Below are 24,271 nucleotides of genomic sequence, written 5' to 3' on the forward strand. Positions count from 1 at the left end.
TAACTTTTATTGTATGAAAATTCAACCAAAGATAGGAATTTTCCTGAGTTTCCTTCAAATTCAATCACACAGCATCGCAACATATCTAGGGGCGAAATGTTATACTAAAATTCAATCTAGTGCCTAGAACTTCGTGCAATTTAACCCAAAATCTGGAGGTAAATCTTGGATCCCAATGTAAAATGATGGACAATGGCACTCCATGCAATCTCACAATTTCGGAGATAATCAACTCTCACTGGAATAAAATGAGCGGACTTCATCAATTTGTCAACTATCACCCAAATTGAATCTCTCTTTTTTGGAAATAATTGAATTACTTATACAAAATCCATAATGACTCGCTCCCACTTCCATTCAGGAATCATTACAGGTTGCAACAATCCCGAAGGAACTTGATGTGTTGTCTTTACCTCGCTATGCAACCCTTAATATATCTAACTTATGCAAGCTTAAAATCATCACATCTAATGCAATCAAACATGACCCAAAACCATGCATCAAATAAGTTATATACCAAGCTTATCATGCAAGTTTAATATTAGCCACAAATTGTACCATGGCATCCACATCAAGCAAGTGACCATTTACATAACCAAGGACTTTATATACATGCTGCAATTTTAAGACTCAAAATGAGCATAGTTCTACTGTCTCGATGATCGTGTGTGCTTCACACTGAACCAACTCAGTGAGTTCTGCAAGTTGATAACAGGGGCAAAGTTAGAAAATTTTTAGGGGAAAAATTAAATTGTATATTTTTACAATAGTAAAAATACAATTTCACCATTTCAATAGCCTATATCTTTATAATTTTTAAAGGATTAAATAAAAATTTTATCATTTTTGGGGGGCCAAAGTAAAATTTTACAATTACTAATTTAAAATTTTATAAACTATAAAAGGGGCCTAAATGGAATATTTTCCATTTTAGGGGGGGTTAGAACCCTTGCCAGCACCTCTGGCGTCGCCACTAGTTAAAAGTCTATAAGTAGGAAAGACAACTAGAGTAAGCATATAAATGCTTAATAAGTTCAAATTAAAAATATAATGCTTACCTTGTTCATATGTAAGCATGTTAGCTATCATACTTTTGGCATAAATTTGGCTAGGACATGACACTTAAAATAACAACAAGGTGAGCATAAGTATTCATACACATTAAACATTATAAGCAAAACTCAAAACATAACCAATTTATACCACTTTCACAGAACTCATATCAATGTCATATTCTATCGTTAATCCATAAGATTATACCAATTTTGCATAATTCATTTCAATGTCATATCAAATTGGTTTATCGAATTCATTTCATTACATTTTCAAGTTTCCAATTTCAATTATAATGGTTCACCCCGATGGAACCCTATAGTAAAATGGACTTGGATACACGAGTGAACTACATTACACCAGATAGCTCGTAAGAGCTTAAACTACACCACACCAAGGCATTGAAGTGTAAAGCTCATAGGCATCAAATGTATAAACATATTCAAATACATTCTTCCACCACACCAAAGTCTCCATAGAGACATATAATACTCGATAATCCACAACAGATGTTGGGTCCCGATATAACCTGCAACAATCTCCATACAATCACATATCTCGTACAAGTGCGCATATGACCCTATTGGCATGTCAATCGTATCTTAATCTTTTACTTAGTTCACATGGGCATCAATTATACATATATGAATTACCACTCCCTATAAACAATCATTTTCACATGTTATACCCTGTAATTATCCATATTTACATATCTCACCCTATAATTGATCATATTTACATTTCCATACCCAATAATCATTCAAGTTTTCACATTTATAACATGTACTGACTCATAATAGTCAATTATCACAAATCATTTCATTTCAATCCATTACTAGTCATGTATGCCAAATTCATTAGTATTTCAAATTATACTCAAACATATATATAACACAAGATAAGATAGTAAGTTCCATATAATCTTACATATTCAAAACACAAAACGAGTGGATTCTTCAGGGACTAATCCACAAGTTTAGTTTTTCCCCTATTAGCTCCATTTTGATCCAATTCTTGATCTATAAAAATAGTATATATACCAATCAATACCGAATATCATCACAAATTGTCATGAGATGCATGATCCTAAATAAATCCATTTTTAATTTCTCACATATTTTACATTTTATTCAATTTAGTCATTAAACTCGGGATAAACATAACTTTCAATTCCTAGTTTCGAATTAAAATATGCTTTAACATATTCTTATTGGGGACCTTATACTTTCTATTTCTAACAAAATTTCATGATAGGTTTTATATTTATTCAATTTACTCCCTAATGTAACAAAGTTAACAAACAAGCTAGATTAACTTTACAATATAGTCCTTTTTCATAATCTAAGCTCAATATCTATCAATTTCATTCCTAATTCATCAAATTATCAACAATGAAAACTCCCTAAAATTTCAACAATTAATCAAATTGGTACATGTGCTAGCTAAATCCAGCTCCAATGATCACAAATTTATAAAAAAAAGTTGCAAGAAAAGGACTTGAATTTCACACCTAATTGATAGTCGAAAGTTAAATGAAGATTTTTGAAGTTTATCAAACCTTGGCTATGGTGGACGGTGAAGGGGGAAAGAAGATGATGTATTCTCCCCCAACTTCCCCTTTTATACATGCATTAATCCTTAATTAATCTAAAGTAATTAACTTAATCATGATTTATTAACATAATTTAACTATTAATTATACTTAATAAGTAGTGTCATCATCATCCACTAACTATATCAAATTCATGGTTTAATTATCATTTGGGACCTTTGGTTAATTTTCATTTAGGTCTCCAAGTCTTTTGTTAATTAAAATTTAATAGCAACTGGACTTTTACAATTTAGTCTCTGAGCTTTAGTTAACTATTTAATCGACAAAATTATTAGGTCTTTCTTTAATATATTTCTATATTAACTTCGTAAATATTCCTATTTAATATTTATGGACTCGATTTATAGAAATGAGGTTCAAAAATCTCATTTTTTGGTACCACTGAAAATCAGGCCATTACACCAACTACACTCGTGACTCTATTTGACAATGTTAATAGGGAAAGTATCATCATTATTAATCGTATAATATCATCAAGCATAAATATGCACATTCATTCAATCAATTGATCACAAATCACTCAATCAAGTGTATACATACTTGTCGAACACATTCTTATTGATACACTACACCAAAACATGCTTTTAGCGGCGTTTTTAGTGGCGTTTAGATGAAAAATGCCGCTACAGATCGATCATTAGCAGCGCTTTACTGAAAACGCCGCTGCAAATAAGTATTAGCGGATTTTTTGAGAAACCGCCGCAAAAAACCTAAGCCCAACGACGCCGTTTCCCGAGCTTTCGAGGATTTAGCGGCATTTCTGAGTACGAAATGATTGCTTCCAGTGATAGTTCTGTTCATATTGACGACATTGATAACCGGATTATCACTGAAGTTTTGGGTCCTAAAAGGTATGGCCGGGTTCGATTTCAAGGATCTTTTGTTAACCCATCCCAATATTTTGGATTCAGCTCGCAACAATACATGCCTTCGGGGAGTCGGGCTCAAGCTGAAGTTCAGAGGTTAAGAAACCAGATGGCTCAGATGCAAGCGACAACAGCTGAGCAAATTACACAACTTAAAGCGGAGGCAGCAACGAAAGAAGAAGAGCAGCGTAGAAAGTATGATGAGCTCCAGCAGCAGCTTCAGAATATGATGAAGATGTTTCTGCAGTCGCAACAGCCGTCGTCTTAGACTATCGTGTAAATATACTTCAATTTTGACTTTTAATTATCATTTTAAATTTTAACATTTTTGTAAGAATAATATGAATTTTATTTTATTTATTGATATTTATTATATATTATTCGTTTAATTTTAAATATTATATAAATTTATTGCTTTTGGCTGGTTTAGATCTGGTTGCTTTTGATTTGTTGCTACAGAAGGGCTGAAAAAATGAAAATTTTATTTTACAAAAATCCCAAATTAGTGGCGTTTTTCACAAAAGCGCCGCTAAAAATCATATTCTATAGCGGCGTTCTTTAGCGGCACTTGAAGAAAAATGCCGCTAAAGAACATGATCTTTAGCTGCGTTTTTTTTGTAAACGCTGCAAACGTTAGCAACGTTGTCGTTAGCGGCATTTTTTGCGGCACTTGAGGAAGCGCCGCAAAAACCTTTTGTGGCGCTAAAAAGCACAGCTAAAGGCCTAAAAAAGCGCCGCTAAAAACCTGTTTTAGTATAGTGATAGTTAACCATTCCCAAACACATATCGGATAAAAAATTTATATATTTAATTATTTAATGAGCTCGAGTTGTGAGAGGAAACACCAGAATATCTATTCATCGACAACTTTAGATTTCCTTTTGTCCTAGGATGATCCTCATCGTCTTTAGCTACGAAATTAAATTTGAATACGGAAAATTCATTAATCACACATTTTAAGCACAATTCAACATATAAATTATATGAATGCATTTTATTTGATTTAGTCCCTATATACCCTAATATATGAAACACCCGTTCCTCACAATTTACTCAATCGAATTTAAATCCGACTTAATAAATATAATACAAAGACCTTCTACAACCTTTATTCATTATCAACCCTCAAGATTTTCATCTTTTACAATCTAATCCTCATCAACCCTAAACTATTTTAATAAAATTTTTTAATTATTTTATGAGAAAAATTTTAACATTTAAACCTTTAAACAATTAAACAAATTTTGGTATCAAATTCATTTTTTATTTATTGGGTGCATAATAAAATGTAGCCATTTAAGCAATCAAATTATTGTATTTGAATCTCTAGGAAGCAGTCAATAAACATCAGCAGTTGTGAGCAATGAGAAAAAGAATAATGATTTAAGTAGTGATTAGTTTTTTGGTAATTATTGTTCTATCATTGTGATAAAAAAAAGTAGAAAATGGAATAATAGGAAACTTTGGTGGAATCTTTTCTTTCTTCTTTTTTTTTTCAATTTAAGAAATTAAATTATCTAGTGGAGCCGTAAGAGAATCAAAAGTAGGCACTAAATAAAAGAATATTGGAGAAGATAAAAGGAGAGGCATCCATTTTATATTCTTTACAGTATTCTGGGTTTTGATCTTTGCTTTGGAATGAAGAAACAATGGGTCTCTTCTGGAGTTCGTATTGTAATGTGATTCTTCAATAAATTTTATGTTTAGGTTTGAATCGGGTAAATTTCGAGTTATAAACCTATTCTATTATATAAAAGAAATAAATTGTAAATATGGTTAGGGATTATGTGACCCGGATTTCATCACTTGTTGAAAAAACAAATACAGTGGGTCGTACTCCGCCACAGACCCCATTAAGCACAAAATTGGTCTAGGGCTGCGACCGGGCGGTACAAACCATACAACACAAGTTGAATCAGAATAGAATTATTCTTCTTCTATTTGATTTTGATTAGAATAGGGTTTTTCAACCCTTAAATAGATGTAGTTAAAACTTTTCTTGTATTATTCGTTTTCCAACATTAGTAAATTTTTTCCAAAAAGATTTTCACGTCAAATCGATGTGTTCTTATTTTTCTTCTTTTCTTATTGCTTTGCCAATACAGGAGGACGTGGGTTTGAGGTGCTGAAGTGCATTACCCTCCTATTTATGGGTTGGGAGGGGCTATGGGTAGTTTTAAGCATAACGTATGATGAAATTGTTAAAAATAATAATAAAATATAAATATTTCTTTATTATTTAAAACTTATTCGAGGTGGGTAGGTCCAAAATTGAAAAATATACATGACCAAAAATACACTTTCGAGAAGAATACAAATTTTTAAACACTTTAAAGTTTAACCTAATTTTACATATAATTTTCATAAATTAACATTTTATTCTTTGCTTGGGTTGAGCATTGCATTGTGAATTGATGCTTTCGGCTTAGAGACCACTTCTGTTGTTATCTCCCAATTGGAATTTGGCGATGCCTTTGGAATCTCATACCCAACCCTATACATACATATATATATAATGAAAAGATGGGATTTTCAGAATCTATGCTTTAAATTTTCTGAAGATGAGACAAGGCGATCGAGTTGTTGATCAGATTCCAAAGGAAACAATGTATTGATTGATTGCAAGAATTGAAACTTTTTTGACTTATAAGACAATAAATATGAGCTTCTCATTTTTACCTTATCTTATTATGATTCCAACTTCAAGTCTATTCCAATATCTTGGCACTCCATCATGTTGGCATATTAAGTTGTTTTGTAGATTGAGTTTTAATTCGGTTCGCATCGGTATTATTATTAGCGTAAGAGGACGTGAATTTAATAAATAACTATAAATGTTACGTTTATATATATGTTTGATCATTTAATTTATGGAAGTACGGACCGAGTTCTGTTACTATTAAATGGATTGATTTGATTTTATGCTAGTAAAAAGAAGGACAAACTACATTAATAGTCACCTAACTGTGAAAAGTTACAAAATGGTCACTCAACTTTTATTTTTGTCTGTTTTGATCACCCAATTATCTTGGGTTTTTGGGTGTTTCCATTTTTATGTTAGCCAATTGGTGACCAAAAAGGACAAAATTAATTAGTTGGATGATCATCTTGTAACTTTTCATTGTTGGGTGACCTCTACAATAGTTTGCCCTAAAAAGAATAAAAAAAGATTAAGGGTGGGTTTGGATGGACGATTGGGTTTGGTGCGGTGCGTTTAGCTTACTTTTTGTCTCACGCTATAGTATCGCTACAGTATCTAATCTCACCGCCACCCCTGTTTTTACACTAACCGCAAGTAAACGCATCGCCCATCCAAACTCACCCTAAATTTTAACTGATTTAATATCTACCATTAAGAAAAACGATGTTGATTTTTTTCTTTTCATTTGCAAACTCATAAAATCTTTAAAATGATTAATTATGTTAAGTAGTAAACAATAATTTTTATAAAAAAATGCTAACTCTATTAAAATTCAATCTTATTTGATTATTTTTAATAGAACAAATATCGAATTATCCATTTAATAATGTAGGAACTAATTCGAACAAATCTCTAGAAAGAGGGACCTACTAGGTACTTTCTCCTTTTTAACTTACACCACTTTTAAATCCAAATTCATCTTCAAAAATTTTCCCAACCATTATGGTTTTGGGGACCCAAATATAGATACCGTTTTGAGTATAGTGAGAGAGCATTCCCTAGAAAAGTACTTTAAAGCTAAACTAAAGTTCCTTAGCCACTAAGAAGCATACATCAAATCAAAATAAATAAAGTTTGTGATCAAACCAACAAAGGGGATAAACATTTTGAATTCATGAAAGCTTTAATTTTAGCAACTTGAAAATATAAAAAGAAAAGAAGATAAAGGAAAAGCAATGGAACTCACCAATCAACACCAAAGAAAAGAAAAAGTAGAAGAAGACACCACGTAACAAGAAAAGATAAGGATTCATACCCAATAAGTAGAGCATTTCAAGTAGTGCAAAACCCTCCCCTCCCAGAACAAAAATCCAGTGGGATATTATAAAGAACATGTATAGGTTTAGCAACACAGTGATAGGGTTCTTGAACCTTTTCACACTGCTAGCATCGATACCGATCATCGGAGCAGGGCTATGGATGGCGAAGAGTAGCACCACTTGTGAAAGTTTCTTGCAAACGCCATTGCTGATATTAGGGTTTGTGATACTGATTATATCATTGGCAGGTTTCATTGGAGCTTGCTTCCATGTGGTTTGGGCACTTTGGGTTTACTTGCTTGTCATGATGCTTATTATTGCAGCTTTGATGGGGTTAACTATATTTGGATTTGCGGTGACAAGCCAAGGTGGTGGGCATGAAATCGCTGGTAGGGTTTATAGGGAATATAGATTGGAAGATTACTCACCATGGTTGAGGAATAGGGTTAAAGATCCTCAGTATTGGAATACTATTAGAAGTTGTTTGTTGAATTCCAAGACTTGTGGGAAAATTGCCCTTTGGACTCCTCTTGATTATCTTAACAATGATATGACTCCAATCCAGGTATGTCAATTCATATAATTAGTGTACCAAGTATTATCCCATGGATTTCTCTCTCTTTCTAGGGGGCTTGTTCTTTCCCCTCTCCTTGGGGTTTTACAAAGATTTTTTAACTCTTGAAACTCCATAGAAAAAGCTTTCATTTGTCATTAAGAACGATAGTATTTATTGATTATGATGGGCATGCAGTCGGGTTGCTGTAAACCACCAACATCATGCAATTACGAGATGATGACAATGGTAGCCCAAAATCCAGACTGCTATAGGTGGAACAATGCCCCAACAGTGCTATGTTATGAGTGTGATTCATGCAAAGCAGGAGTGCTTGAATCGGTGAGAAGGGATTGGCATAAACTCTCAGTGCTCAACATTGTCATGCTCTTGCTTTTGATTGGGATTTATTCAATTGGTTGCTGTGCTTTCCAAAACACTAAAAGGGCTGAAACTGATTACCCATATGGCCAAAACAGGATGTCCAAAGTTAGACCAAGATGGGATTACTATTGGTATGCCATTCACACACATATCTGTTTATTTCTATATAACCAGTGGTAAATTTTAATTACTCTACTTTATATTTTGGCAGGTGGAGATGGTGGCATGACAAAAAGGAGCAGCTTTATTAGCTTTTTTTTAAAACATCTTCCATAAAACTTTGTTGGACAATGTTCTAATTGTCATGTAAAGATGGGACAATGCACTCGTTTTTCTATGTATGAAATTGCAGCTTTTTTTCTTTCTTTCTTTGCTGAAAAAAAAGTTCTTCAATTTTACTTTTTTTCTTTTCTTTTCGGAAACGACAGTGTATTAACTATGCACTTGATTCTTCTTGAATATCACACAGCATCCTTCATGCAAAATATTTGCATTTATGATTAGAGTTGTTCATGGGCTGGGTCGGATTTAGGCCGATCCTAACAAAATTTTACGCCCGGTTGATAGGTTTGACTTAAAAAATAGACCTAAATTTTTGCTTAAGCTCGACTTGGATAAAAATGTTAAAATCTGAGCACGGCCCGATCCGGTCATTTTAATTATTAATTCTATTTTTATATAAAAAATTTTAAAACATAATACATCGAATACACTAAAAACATTAAAATAAATATTTTCCAACAAATTAAAAAAATATATTTGTACTTAACTAACACTAAGATAGGTGCAAAACAAATGCCTTTAAAATAGTAGCAAAATTAACGATAAAACAAGCATTATATAATATTCAAACAATAACAACAAAATAGTAGCATCATAATAGTGAAATAGTAGCAAAACAATGAGAAAACAACAGCAAAATATCAATTTTTTTTATAAATTCGGGCCAGGCTCAGGCCAAAAAAACTTTCTTCGAGGCTCAGCTCGTTTTCTAAATGGGTCTTTTTTCCCAAGCCCATTTCTTGAGCCTATATTTTTACCTAAACCCTTCCAGTTTTCGAGCGGGCCTTCAGGCCAAGTGACTCGGCCTATGGACAAGTCTAATCTGAATCTAGCCCGTAAAGTTTCCGAAAATTTGAAATATATTTAAAATTAAAATTAAATTAAATAATTTTATAAATCTTGTATACAACTTCACTTTAAAATCTTCATTTTCAACTCCTTGATAATGCTTCTATTTGTTTGGTAAACGTGTGAAGAATTTAGCAAAATTGCGTGGTAGGTGAGCATACAGAATGGCCACACACTTATATGTACATATATATATTGTTAATTTCACATTTAAAGGGAAATAGATTAGCAATATCAAATTGAAAAAAATAAGAAAATTAGGGAGGAAAAGAGAAATAAAAGAAGGGTGTGATCTGATAAAACAAACCTTGATAAATTAGAAATGGTCCTCGAAGGAACCACCCTATATATGACTCAACCATTATCAATTTGAAAAGTCGTTGTGGGCAACAATATTGTATATATATATTTAAGGGGTCTGAAATTAGATGGGAATTATTTGAATTTAACTAAAAGAAATATAAATTAATATATTTGAACTTAATTATATATATTCTGAGCTTAACCAACGAATTTGAGATGAAAGATCTTGAAAAAATAAAGTCTTTTCTTGAGTTGCAGATTGAGCATTTAAAATATGATATTCATATCCATCAGTCGTCTTATGTAGAAAAATATTAAAGAAATTCTACATGGATAAAGCATATTCATTAAGTGCTCCAATAGTTGTAAGATTACTAGATGTGAATAAAGACTCATTTCGTCTTTGTGAAAATGGTGAATAGTTTCTTGGTTCTAAAGTATCATATCTTAATGTCATAAGGGCAATAATGTATATTGCAAACAACATGCGACTTGATATAACATTTGTTGTAAGTTTGTTAGTAAGATTAAACTCTTCTCCGGCATGTAGATGTTGGAATAGAATTAGGCCTATTTTTATATATCTCAAAGGAACCATTGGTATACGGTTATTTTACTCAAATGGTTCACAATCTCCATTGGTTGGTATGGGAACAATTTAACATATTTGTTTACTTAGTATTACCAACTACAACATTTGAAAAGCTAGTACTAGATGTAATCATGGGTTGGGCTATCCGGCCCGGCCCAACGACTCGCCCTAAAAATAGAAAGGTTCGAGTAAAAATATAGGCTCGAAATATGGGTTTGGACAAAAAAAGAGGCCCGTTTAAAAAATGAGCCGGGACTCGGGTAAAGCTTTTTTGGCCTGAGCCTGGCCTGAATTATATATTAAATATATATATTTTATTTTTAATCAAATATATATTTTATATATATTAAATATATATATTTAATATGAGTCAGGTCGGGCCCCAGACTCGGGCCAGGTTCGGGCTTAGCAATTTTCTTTCGGGCAGGGCTTGGACAAAGTTTCAGGCCCATAATTCGGGTTAGGCCAGGCCCGAGCCTAGAAAACTGGCCTAAAACTTTGTTTGGGCCTAGCCTGAACCTAGCCCGACCCGACCCATGATCACCTCTAGCTAGTATACAAGATGAGAATGTGCCAATTAAAAAATGTTAAACAACATTGTCATTAGGGGGGTTGAGGCCCTTGCTAGCCCCCCCAAGCTTCACCCCTGAATTGAATTGAACCGAACAGATTTAATAACTGCTACTTTTTGGGTCAGGATTAAATTTTCAAAATTTGAAAAGTACAAAGCTAAAATTAGAGATGTCCATGGGTAGGAGCGAGCCGGGCCTAACCAAAATCTTAGGCCCGTTTGCTAGGCATGTGCCCGGCCCAGCCTGTCTATATAATTTTTTTATATAATTTATTTTAAAAAATATAATACATCAAAAATACTAAAAATATTAAAATAAATGTTTCCCAACAACTTGAGAATAAATTTTTTAAAAATATATGATACTTAAATAACACTAAGATAGGTGCAACTTAACAAGTAAATATCTCTAAAATAGTAACAAAATTAACAATAAAACTAGAGTTATACGATAACAACAAAATAGTAGCAAAATAATGAGAAAACAACAAGAAAATATATATAAAAAAACCAACAACTTTTTTTATTTTTGCGAATTCGATCCAAAAAAGCTTTACTCGATGCCCGAAGATGAGCCTTATTTTTTTTACGCAAACTCATTTTTCAGGCTTATAACTTTAATCCAAATCTTCCCACTTTTTGGACAAATACGACCCGACCATGGACAAGTGTAACTAAAATTGACCCATCCATTAAAACTAAAAACCTCACTTCTCTATGAAAAAATCTATTTTTTATTAATATTAATATTTTTATAATTAAATATAAATAAAAATATATTTATTAATTAACCAGTAATTCAAAATGGATGGGACAAATGACCCTACCTTCCCACAAGTCTACATTTGAGCATTTATATTCAAGAATGCGTAAAAGGGAAATACAATTTTCAATATGAGCTGCTTGGGCATAGTCTACATTTTTCTGGAAATTTTAAAGAAAAGTTGAAGTTAATTTGTAGGCTTAAGTCTTAACCACAATTTAATCCTCAATAGGTAGGAGTTTTCCATTGTGGGTACTTCTCATATTCACATAAAATTTAAGTCCCTCTCACACTTCTCAATTTCAATTTTTTAAACCAAAAAAAAAAAGAAAAACAAAATAGACTTTTAAATTCCTAAGAAGTTTTCTTTGACAGGGAATGGTCCAGGGACTAATGTCAACCAAGAAGATTTTATGTATTTGGCATAATAACATTTTTAGTCCTTCAACTTTGAAAAAAAATCATTTTAATTCCTCGGGATATAAGAAAAGTGATAGATTAATGAATGTATGAGGACCTTGTTTTATGATACTTTTTCAATGGCTTTAAGAACGATTCTTTAACTGCTCCACGTAACGAAGAAGTCTATCCACCAAAGAAAAAAGAGCCCCAAAACATCAATCGCTCTCAAAAACTTTTATTCAACTAATCAAAGGAATGCTGTAATCCTCCACCAATATTACTATAAAATTCAATTTTTTTATAATTAATATTTTACTTATTTAGCTCAATATTAAAAATGTTAAACCCGAATCCGACTCGACTTGAAAAACATTAAAATAAATATTTCTCATCAATATAGACATGTGATTCGGGTCGTGTCAGGTCCGACTTATTTAGAAATTGAATCTTACTTTTTCTGTCTAAACTCATTTTTAGAACCTATATTTTTACTTAAACTCTCTCGATTTTCAAATCTAAACAATGGAGAAAATTAGTGTAAACCGTTATAAGTGATTATTGTCAACCAAAAATAGAAATATTCCACCACGGCCAGTGGAATCACGCGTCCTTACGCGGCGGTCAAGCAAGAAGGACGACTTAGCAAAAACGGCATTCATTAAGCCACAATAAAAGACCCGCAAAGTAGAGAAAATGCAACGTGCTTTTGGCAATGTTCTTTGTGAAATTATGTTATTAGTCATTCTACTTTGTGAAAGTTGTAGATTTAGGTCCTGTATTTTAATTTGGTTATTTTTAATCTCTATATATTTTATATTTTAAAATTTTAATCCTCATCAAATGATAACTATTAAATTTATTAAACTCTGTTTTGTTATTTCCAAAAGCTGATGCGTCAAATATATTATCATATGCGTAATATTGACATGTCACCTTGTTATTTTCACATCTTACTTACTAAAAATTCATGTAATAGGTTAACAACTGTCATTTGTGTCAAGTCCGAAATTTTAAAATTCACGATTTAGAATGATCCAATTGAAAAATATAAACAAAATCTTCAATTGCACATATACTACATGGCTAATACTTGAATTTAAACAAACAAATTTAATAGCTATTGTTTGGGTCTGGACTAAAATTTCAAAATTTGAAAACTGTAAACACTAAATTTGACCAATTCAAAAAATACAAGGACTAAAACTGATCAAATTAAATTATAAGAACTAAATCCATAGCTTTTGCAAAGTACATGGACTAATAGCACAATTTAACCTTTTTAATCAAATCGATTAGATTATCGTTTTTTGATTCAATTTTTATTAAAAATTTATAAAAATAAAAAAGTCGATTTAATTTATTCAACAACTTGTACAAGCGCTTTTTTAGTCCGATTCAACTAATCCATACCAATTCGTGGGTCAATTGATTTACTCTCTTTTCTCTAAATTGATGCACCAATCAATTCTCAATCTAATCGGTCTATCTGATCCGATTCCAACCATTAGGGGTAAATTCGAAAAATAAAGTTAAACTTTATTCACTTGAGTGCTGACTTAAAATTCCCAAACTCTTTTAATAGATATATGTATAGTATAATCTATTTATTATTTACTGATACATATATAATATTTAGACAGTGATTCACTTACACTCATGTAAAATTAAAATAGTTTTACACACTTTTGTATTTTTTTGTATAATTAATATTTTAACGATCCAATCGATGAGTTTATCAATATAATTATACTCGTCATGTATATAAAATTTCGAACCAATACAATATTTCTATTATATTGATCTAACATACTATATATATTAATATTTATTGAATGGTTTAAAATTTTTTAGATAAAAGAAATAGTTAGAAAATTTTAGTTTACATCATATATAACATGTATGATATATAATAAAACATAAAATATAACGGTTAAATCGTTATATTAATCATATGTTTAGTTTTTTGTTTTTAATTTAATTTAATTTTTACTTTATTTATTTTTTCAGATAATGTTCTATTGTCCATGTGGACTTGATGATTTGGAAAAAAAATCATGTTGCTTTTTTAGCTGGTTTAACAATTTATTAACGGTGTTAACATTAGATACCATAATAAAGCACATATTAATAATTCAGGTACCGCATTAAACATTTTATAAAGGTACAAGTACCATAACAAAACACATATTAAGAGTTCAGGTGTCATATTGGACATTTTCAAAATACAAATACCACATTGAAAAATTTATGAAAGTTCAGGTACCAAATGTGACAATATCTATTTTTAAATAACTAGTTTCACATGCAGTATTAACACATTTATTTTTCAATTTACTATATTATATATTTTTACAAATTAAATGTGAAATGATTTAAATTATAATAAAGTTGATTAAGTAATGAAAATAACATAGCAATGAAAATAAAAAAAAGGAAATAACTAATAGTAAAATATTAATATATTTAATAAAATAAAAACATAAAATTAAAATTTTAAATTAAAATAGTTGGAAAATCTAAACATATAAAATAACATAGTTTATCCATCATTGAGAATAATAATTTATTTTCTCATATTATACTTTTATTTTTTAAAATTAAAAATATGTTTTTGTCATTAATAACCAAATCAATACTATCTAATAAAAGAAAAAATAATTAAAAATAGAAATTCTATCACATGTGTATACGTGTGGAAACCACGAATTTAGAATGTAAATATCTATTTAAAAATCACATGCAATAAATAATGAAACATATGGTTTGTGTTAAAACTAACGTCGATAATGAAAATATAGAACGATCGCAAAGCAATAAGAAAGAAAAATAAAACACACAGATTTTACGTGGAAACCCTTTTGGGCAAAAAACTATAGGCAGATGAGAAGAAAATTCACTAGTATTGAAAATCGAATGATATAAGAGGAGTTGCGACTATATCTATTTAAAAGTTAAAAAACCTTATTCTAATCAAAGTCAAATAGGAAAAGTGTAGTTCTATGTAGACCACCTAGTTTTACCACTGTATTATTTCTTTAACAGGAATTTGGGTTACACAACTCTATTAGTTTGGAACTAATTAATAATAACACATGAAATATGTATATTATTAAAATAAAAAAAATTAAATTAAATTGTTTATCATTGTGTTGTTTTCAATCTTGAGTCGGTGTCGAGTTAACTTGTGACGCCAACTCAATTAAATACATGACTAATATATACAACTGATAAATGTAATAAAATGTGCATAATAAAAATAAGATGTGTAATAGTATTTTTTAAAAAAGCTTTAGCTAAATGGTATATTAAGAGTTTTATTAATGCAATTGACGTGGGTTTAAATCCCATCATATGCATATTTTTATTGGATTTTTTAAAATGAAAAGACTAAAATACCCTCGATTAATGTTACTTATTTTAATTACGAAAATACATTTTTGTAACTCCCTAACTGAGTTGGTGACCTGGTTAAGGGTGACACCGACTCAATCAGGAACTTAAATAATATTATAGATGGTAAATTAAAAGTTTTACTAATGCAATTGGCATGGGTTCAAATCTCACCATATGCATATTTTTATTGGTTTTTTTAAAGTAAAAGACTAACATACCCTAAAATAATATTAATTGTTTTGATTATGGAAGGACATTCCCGTAACTTCCTAACCGAGTTGGTGACCTGGTTGAGGGTGACGCCGATTTAGTCAGGAACTTAAATAATAGTATAGATATACAATTGATGGTCATAAAGTGTATATAATAAAATTAAAATATATAAATATATTAAAAGAAAAAGCTTTAGTTGAAAGGTAAATTAGAGTTTTTATTAATGCACTTGGTGTGAGTTCAAATTCCACTTTATGCATATTATTATTATTATTCTAAAGTGAAAAGACTAAAATACTCCCAAATAATATTACTTATTTTAATTATGGAAGGACATTCCCTTAACTTCAGAACCGAGTTGGTGGCACAGTTGAGAGTGATATCAACTCAATCAAGAGCTTAAATAATAGTATAGATAGATGATGAAGGCACTAACGTGTGCATGATAAAATTAAAATGTATAAAAATATAAAAAAAGTTTAATGATAAACTAAAGATTTTATTAATGCACTTGGCATGGGCTCAAATCCTACTAAAATACCTTTGAATAATATTATTTATTTTTATTATGGAAGGACTTTCTCGTAGCTTCCCAATCGAGTTGGCAACCCAATTAATGTGGCATCAATTCAGTCAAGAACTTAAATAGTAATATGAATATACAACTGATGAAAGTAATATAGTGTGCATAATAAAATTAAAATGTATAAAAATATTTAAAAAAAAGCTATAGCTAAATGGTAAATTAAAAGTTTTATTAATATAATTGGCGTGGGTTCAAATTCTATAATATGCATATTTTATTAATTTTTAAAGTAAAAAAATTAAAATACCTTCGAATAATAATACTTATTTTAATTAATCATTGACTCTATTAACTCGAAAATTTTTCACTCAACTCGATCGAACACGGGCCAAAATTTGTATTTTTTGTTGGTTAATTAGTGGGTCTTTTACCAAAATATTACAAAAAATAAAATAATATCAAAATAATATAAACATTTTTTTATTTACCAAAATAATACAAAAAAAAAGTTCAAAAAAAACATACCTGAAGAAGGGCCTGCCACAGGCGGCACCTTTGGTGCCTGTGGTAGAGGCGGCACCAATTGTTCGTATTTTGACCATTTGTTCGTATTTTTTTCTTGAATTTTATTACTTTTAAAAATATACTATTTTATAATTTTATTATTTTACATTATTTTAGTACATTATATTTGAAATGTATTCATTTAGTGTGTTTTTAAATAAATTTTAAAAAAACTCTTATTTCGGCCATTTGTTCGTATTTTTTTCCCGAATTTTATTACTTTCAATAAAAATATATTATTTTCGTATTTTATCATTTTACATTATTTTAGTACATCATGTTTGAAATGTATTAATTTACACTTTTTTTAAATAAATTAAAAAAACCCTTATTTCGACCCTTTGTTCGTATTTTTTTCCCCAGAGTTAATTACTTTTAAAAAAATATACTATTTTCTAATTTTATTATTTTACATTATTTTAGTACATTATGTTTGAAATGTATTAATTTACTGTCTTTTTTAAATAAATTTAAAAAAAAACACCCTATGTTCGTATTTTTTTCCCATATTTTCTTACTTTTAAAAAAAATATTATTTTATAATTTTATTATTTTACATTATTTTAGTACATTATGTTTGAAATGTATTAATTTAGTGTTTTTTTATTGAAAGTAATAAAATTCGGGAAAAAAATACGAACAAAGGGCCGAAATAAGATTTTTTTAAATTTATTTAAAAGCACACTAAATGAATACATTTCAAACATAATGTACTAAAATAATGCGAAATAATAAAATTATAAAATAGTATATTTTTTTAAAGTAATAAAATCTAGGGAAAAAATACGAACAAAGGGCCGAAATAAGAGTTTTTTTTAAATTTATTTAAAAACACACTAAATGAATACATTTCAAATATAATGTACTAAAATAATGTAAAATAATAAAATTATAAAATAGTATATTTTTATTGAAAGTAATAAAATCAGGGAAAAAATACGAACAAAGGGCCGAAATAAGGATTTTTTTAATTTATTTAAAAAAGACACTAAATTAATACATTTCAAATATAATGTACGAAAATAATGTAAAATAAAAAATTAAAAAATAGTATATTTTTTAGAAGTAATAAACTTCGGAAAAAAATACGAACAAAATGCCAAAATACGAACAATTGGTGCTGGCGGCACCTGTGGCAGGCCCTTCTTCAGGTATGTTTTTTTTTAACTGTTTTTTTTGTATTATTTTAGTAAATAAAAAAATTTATATTATTTTAGTATTTTTTATTTTTTTTGTATTATTTTGGCAGAAGACCCTTAATTAGTGAAGGTGGCTATGATAAGTGGTGGTGATTGAGTCACCACAAGAACAAGACATCTCTCATTGGGAAAAGTCAAAGTCATAACTTTTGGTAAGGAGTTTATTGACTTTGTATTCCACTCACTCTCTATAAATAGTTCCTCCTTTTCTCCTACATTTCATTATTAATATTTTCCTTCAACTTTCTCTTATATTTTCTCTCAGTTTCGTCATCTTTTCTTTCTTACTTACAAACACTTTGCTTTTTACTCGAAAAAAACACACAGAATTGGATAACAAAAGCATGGCGGATGCGACATATAAAGCACGCTCATTGGAAGAGACACCGACATGGGCTGTTGCAGTGGTGTGTCTTGTCTTGCTTGTCATTTCTATCATCATTGAACATGCCATTCATATGCTTGGGAAGGTTGGTTAATGTTTTATATGTTTTTCTTTTACCACTCACACTCCATTCATAGAAGCTTGTGTCTGTCAACACACACCATACCCGATACTATTACCATTCCAACTTAGGTTCCATGAATCATATGTTTTTAACTACAGTGCTTCAAGAAAAGACACAAAACAGCTCTTTATGAAGCACTTGAGAAGGTTAAAGCAGGTAACTTCAATTTCTATATGGTTTTTTTTTTCAATTTTAAACTAAAAAAAAGCTGAAAAATATTAACTTTATTTTTTCTGTGTGTGTAGAGCTTATGCTTATGGGATTTATATCATTGCTGCTAACAGTAACTCAAAGTCTCATATCTGATATTTGCATACCAAGAAGCATAGCAAACACATGGCATCCATGTGATCAACAAGCTGAGGCTCAGAAATATGGTCAAATTTCTGGTAGAAAACTTGTTGAATTCTCTGATGATGATGACGACGATGACACCACTTATATTCCAAGACGCAGTCTTGCAACTTCTATATATGATAAATGTCAAGAAAAGGCAAGTTTATATTCTAGGAATCAGTTTTAGAAATTGGATGCACAAATCTTATTGGAAACTAAATATTTGGTTGCAGGGTAAAATAGCACTTGTATCAGCTTATGGTATCCATCAACTCCATATATTCATCTTTATGTTAGCAGTTTGTCATATTCTCTATTGCATCATCATCTATGCTTTGGGAAGAACTAAGGTAATATCTATCACGTGAAAATTTTCAATTTTTTACACATTTTTTTAATAATTAATTGGACTGCAGATGAGGAAATGGAAATCCTGGGAAAATGAAACAAAGACAATTGAATATCAATACTACAATGGTATTTTTTTTCTTCCTTACATTGAAATTTACATTTAAGTTGACTTGGAAAATTGTTAAGCTTTCCCAATATCTGCTCTTTCTCCAAACATGCGCGTCAGCACACTCAAACCCACATCCTCGTATACTAATAATAATACCGATGCTAATCGAGCTAAGACTCAATTGACAACTTTCCCATATTTTTTTATTAGTTGAATGAAGTTAGAATTTTGGAATGCAGATCCTGAGAGATTCAGATTTGCAAGGGATACTTCATTTGGACGAAGACATTTGAACTGTTGGAGTCGTTCAACCTTAACCCTTTGGATTGTAAGTAATCCTTTTATCAATCCAGTTTAATTTAATAGCAGAGTTTTTCAAGTTTGATCATGGTATCTGAATTCTAATTTAGCTGTTTATTCATTATCAGATGTGTTTCTTTAGACAATTTTTTGGATCAGTAACAAAAGTTGATTACTTGACATTGAGACATGGATTTATCATGGTAAGCTCAGCCATGGAATGTTGATACTATGCAAATGGTTTCCAAGTATATGGTGCTAATTCGAACTTCAATGTACAATAATACGAATGCAGGCACATTTGGCACCTGCAAATGAAACCAAATTTGATTTTCAAAAGTACATCAAGAGATCATTAGAACAGGATTTCAAAGTAGTGGTTGGGATAAGGTTTGTACACTTTTAGCCCGAAAAATTATTTTATAGACCTTTCCCATCACGTCATCTATGATCCATTTTTAATTATTTAATAATATTTTAGTAAATTTTTTCATGTCATTGACACAAAATTTTGATAATTTTTTTATCTGAAATCTTAAACTCCGAACTCTAAACCTTAAACTTCGACCTTAAACATTGACCTCTGAATCTTGAACCCTGAACTTTGAACATTGAATTCTAAATTGTAAATCTCAAACCTCAAATCATGAACCTCAAACATTGAACCCTCGAGTTCGAGGTTTAGATTTTTGGTTTGGGATTCGAGGTTTAGGGTTCAAGATTCAGAGTTTAAGGTTTGAGGTTTAAGATAACCTTGAACCCTAAATCCTAAATCTCAAACATTGAATCATGAACCTCAAATCCTGAACCCTCGAGTTTTGGATTTGGGTTTTTGGTTTGAGGTTCAATGTTCAGGTTCGGGGTTCGAGGTTCAAGATAACCTTGACCTCTGAATCTTGAACCTTAAATTTTAAACCCTAAATCCTAAATCTTGAACCTCGAATCATGAACACCGAATCCCAAATCCTCGAGTTTGGGGTTTGGGTTTCTTATTCGAAATTCGAGGTCTGCGGTTCAAGATTTAGGTTTAGAGTTCAGTGTTTTAGGTTCGAGGTTCACGTAAAAAAATTACAAGGCCATAGATGATATGGTGGAAAAGGTCTATAAAATAATTTCTCTTTTTACTACTAATTGCAAATATGAGTCTTTTTTTTTAAATATATATTATGTACTAAACAAATCTTAAAAATATCATATCTCCATATTTATATCCAAATATAACTCACTTCACTCTTTTCAATTTTATTGCGTTTGCAGCCCAATTATTTGGTTCATTGCTGTCCTCTTCTTACTTGCCTATACACATGGTAAGTCTTCCAATACACATGGTAAGTCTTCCAATAAAATTAAGATGGGAGATGAAGCCTGGGTTATTGGTTTAATTACTTCAAATGCATATTGATGACTAGAAAACAATTTTCTCTTAATCAACAGGATGGTACTCTTATTTGTGGCTGCCCTTTGTCCCTTTAATCGTAAGTACAATGCCATATATGTGATTGAGAAAGAACTAGGATGGAATTATATAGCTGAAATTGGGAGATTTTGCAGATAGTTCTAATGGTAGGAACCAAGCTACAAGTGATCATAACGGAACTTGCTGTAAGTATTCAAGATAGAGGAGGTGTAGTGAAGGGTGCACCATTGGTTCGACCCGGCGATGACCTCTTCTGGTTCGGTCGTCCCCGCTTCCTTCTTTTTCTCATTCACCTTGTTCTATTTACGGTAATAATTCTTCTTCTTCGTCGTCCTCGTCGTCGTCATCATCATTGTAACTATCATATGTTGATTTTTGATTTCCTCTGCAGAATGCATTTCAACTGGCCTTTTTCGTGTGGAGCACGGTAAGCAATCCCTACTCGTAAATTTTTTATTATATCCCAACTGCTTATTATATCCCAACTGCTTAATTAATTCATCTTTTTTCCAGTATGAATTCAGCATAAGATCTTGCTACCATGAGCATCTTGAAGATATCATCATTAGAATCTCAATGGGGTGAGTTTGAAACATTTCAAGTGATCTTTTTAGGTTAAGATTATTGATTTGAGAAAGTGATGAGGTTGCTGATAAATCTGCAAATTTTCAGGGTCATTACACAGTTCATTTGTAGCTACGTGACTCTTCCTCTCTATGCTTTGGTGACTCAGGTAATAACATCGCTCGAATCAAGCAGGAAAACTGAATGCAAATCAAAGAAAAATTAGATTTAACTTAAATTTTTTCTACAGATGGGATCCAACATGAGACCGACGATCTTTAACGAAAGGGTCGCCACTGCACTGAGAAACTGGCATAAAAAAGCGAAGAAACACACTAAACAAAACAAACAGTCACATTCTCAAAACACCACGCCGCTTTCAAGCAGGCCCGCTACTCCAACTCATGAGATGTCTCCAGTTCATCTTCTTCATAACTATCCACGAAGCGTTGAAAGTTATCCGCCATCTCCCAGACTTTCAATCACTGAGAACAATCGATTGGTACTCCACTCCCCGAGACAGCATGGAATCAAAGATGATGTTGATGATAGATCACCACATAAGAAAATTGCTCAAGCTGATACAACAGTTGAAGAATCCAACTCTTTGCAAAGAGTTGCGATGGCTCAGACGATACGAACACCAACATGAAATTGATATTGCTTCGTCGGTTTTCTCGCTCCAGAAGAAATGATCCGAACTGATTTGTCGAATCCACAATGTACTGTGAAATTTTATATATGAATTTAATATTGTGCAATTTTTTACATAAAATTTTAGTTTGATCCGATTCTCACAAATTATTAACATAATTTTTTATATAACATCGTTTTATATTTATACATTTTAATCACAATCAAAGTTTCATGCCTATAATTGCATCAAATCAAAGTTCATGTATCAAATTGCATATTAAATCGAAGTTCAAGTAAAATTTGAAGGATGTATCCTTTTATAAAATTAAAATTTATGAAAACAAAGATTTTTTAAAATTTTAAATTTAATTAATGAATCGACATTACTTCAAATGCATAGAGGAATGGCAATAGAGCAAGTGACGTGGATGTTGTCAGATCCATTTCGCTCCACATTTGGTATGTTATGCCTCATCACATACTCGATTTCAGTATGGAAGTATAATATTGAAAACCACTACTACTTCTATGGATGCTGGATGCATCCGTCCCTACCTTACATCGCACCGTTTGAATTTAATTTTTGCTAGTTATTTCTGTTGACAACAATGGGCATTGTTTTGCCTCTAACTTGTCATTTTTAGGAGAAATTATTATATAATTAAAATTAGAGATATGAATAAATTAAATAAAAATATATAAATAATAATTATTTTTATTTTTATTTAAAATTTGCTTAGTAAATAAATGTTAATAGGGTAAATGTTTTTTACATTTGACATGCATTTATTACTAAAAAAATTATTAGACAATAAAAATAATTGTGACCCTCGATCGTCTAAATAAACAATAACTAAACAACCTTTCTCCCCTCTCATAACCTACACCACATGCCATATATCGCTTTAGATATCCAAAACCGTCATTGAATCGCTCTGATCTGAAGTAATCTGACTCAGCTACTTATATTCGGATCTTTTAGCCTCTTCCGTCACCATATCGATGGACCTTAATTGACCTGAAGAGTGAACTGTTGAGTGAACTGTTGTTCCTCCACCAGTCCCTGAATCACCTTAGCATTATATATGAATTAGCCTAGGAATAGCTAGCCCCGTAGCATCGAGTGGAAAGCAGAAGATATGCATTCCAAAAGGTAACCTAGCAACATACTTCGCTAGATTATCTGCTGCTCTTTTACTTTCCCGGTACACATGGGTTATGGTCACATCCCAATCTCGCTGAAGCATCTGCCCAATAGCTCTAATGGTTGTATGTGGCTGATTTAAATGGCGAAGTTGCTGCCCAATCTCCACACAATCTAGTTCCCGCATCCATAATTCCAAGTCTGCGCCAGCCCATTAAGCACACCCGACAGCTCGCTTCATACTTATTGCAGCAACCAATGTTGTGTGCAAATCCCCACAGCCAAGTACCAGCAGCAGCAGTCCTCGAGATCCCTGCACTATAAGCACCATCTACATTAACCTTTGAAACACCCATTGGTGGCGCACTCCATGAGATGTCTCTCCACACCTGATTCCCTAAGTTGCTACTCTCCAATCGAGTTTCATCTTTGTACCAAATGCACCTAGCAAAGAAACTACTCGCATCAGTAAATTCTTCAGAGAAAACCATAGCATTCGTCCTGATCTTCCATGGCGTGACAGCAAAGAATATATCCCAATCATCAAGATTATCAAAGAAATATCCAGGTCTGGTCAAGTTAACATATAGCCACAGTTGCTTCCAACCAAGTCATCAACTACAACTATAGGCACAGTTGCTTCACATGCGGACTTTGACATCTCCAACCCAAACGATCCTTGCATGGAGAGATAATTGCAGCAATCTTAGTAAGACAATTGAACGGCAACCAAAACTCCAACTAAAAATTTTAATTAATTATAAATACCATCATTTCTTTAGATATAAAAGAAGCAAAACTAAAAGCCATATGTTGGTTG

General features: G+C 31.2%; 2 protein-coding genes across 2 annotated transcripts; both read left to right on the forward strand.

The window, feature by feature from the left end:
- Positions 1 to 7,394: 7,394 nt before the first annotated feature.
- On the forward strand, positions 7,395 to 8,789 carry LOC107937606 (tetraspanin-6). Its single transcript, XM_016870523.2, has 3 exons — positions 7,395 to 8,056; positions 8,243 to 8,559; positions 8,640 to 8,789. Exons 1-3 carry the CDS (start codon positions 7,565 to 7,567, stop codon positions 8,677 to 8,679), a joined length of 849 nt encoding a protein of 282 aa, XP_016726012.1. The 5' UTR covers positions 7,395 to 7,564; the 3' UTR covers positions 8,680 to 8,789.
- A 9,544-nt stretch (positions 8,790 to 18,333) lies between these two features.
- LOC107937608 (MLO-like protein 12) lies at positions 18,334 to 22,472 on the forward strand. The gene is made up of 15 exons (XM_016870525.2): positions 18,334 to 18,555; positions 18,693 to 18,750; positions 18,840 to 19,087; positions 19,164 to 19,280; positions 19,347 to 19,407; positions 19,630 to 19,718; positions 19,819 to 19,893; positions 19,986 to 20,080; positions 20,948 to 20,997; positions 21,125 to 21,165; positions 21,242 to 21,415; positions 21,499 to 21,534; positions 21,621 to 21,688; positions 21,780 to 21,840; positions 21,922 to 22,472. Exons 1-15 carry the CDS (start codon positions 18,430 to 18,432, stop codon positions 22,321 to 22,323), a joined length of 1,701 nt encoding a protein of 566 aa, XP_016726014.1. The 5' UTR covers positions 18,334 to 18,429; the 3' UTR covers positions 22,324 to 22,472.
- Positions 22,473 to 24,271: the final 1,799 nt, after the last annotated feature.

The sequence above is a fragment of the Gossypium hirsutum genome, chromosome D04, assembly GCF_007990345.1.
Source record: "Gossypium hirsutum isolate 1008001.06 chromosome D04, Gossypium_hirsutum_v2.1, whole genome shotgun sequence".
In the NCBI taxonomy this organism is placed as follows: domain Eukaryota; kingdom Viridiplantae; phylum Streptophyta; class Magnoliopsida; order Malvales; family Malvaceae; genus Gossypium; species Gossypium hirsutum.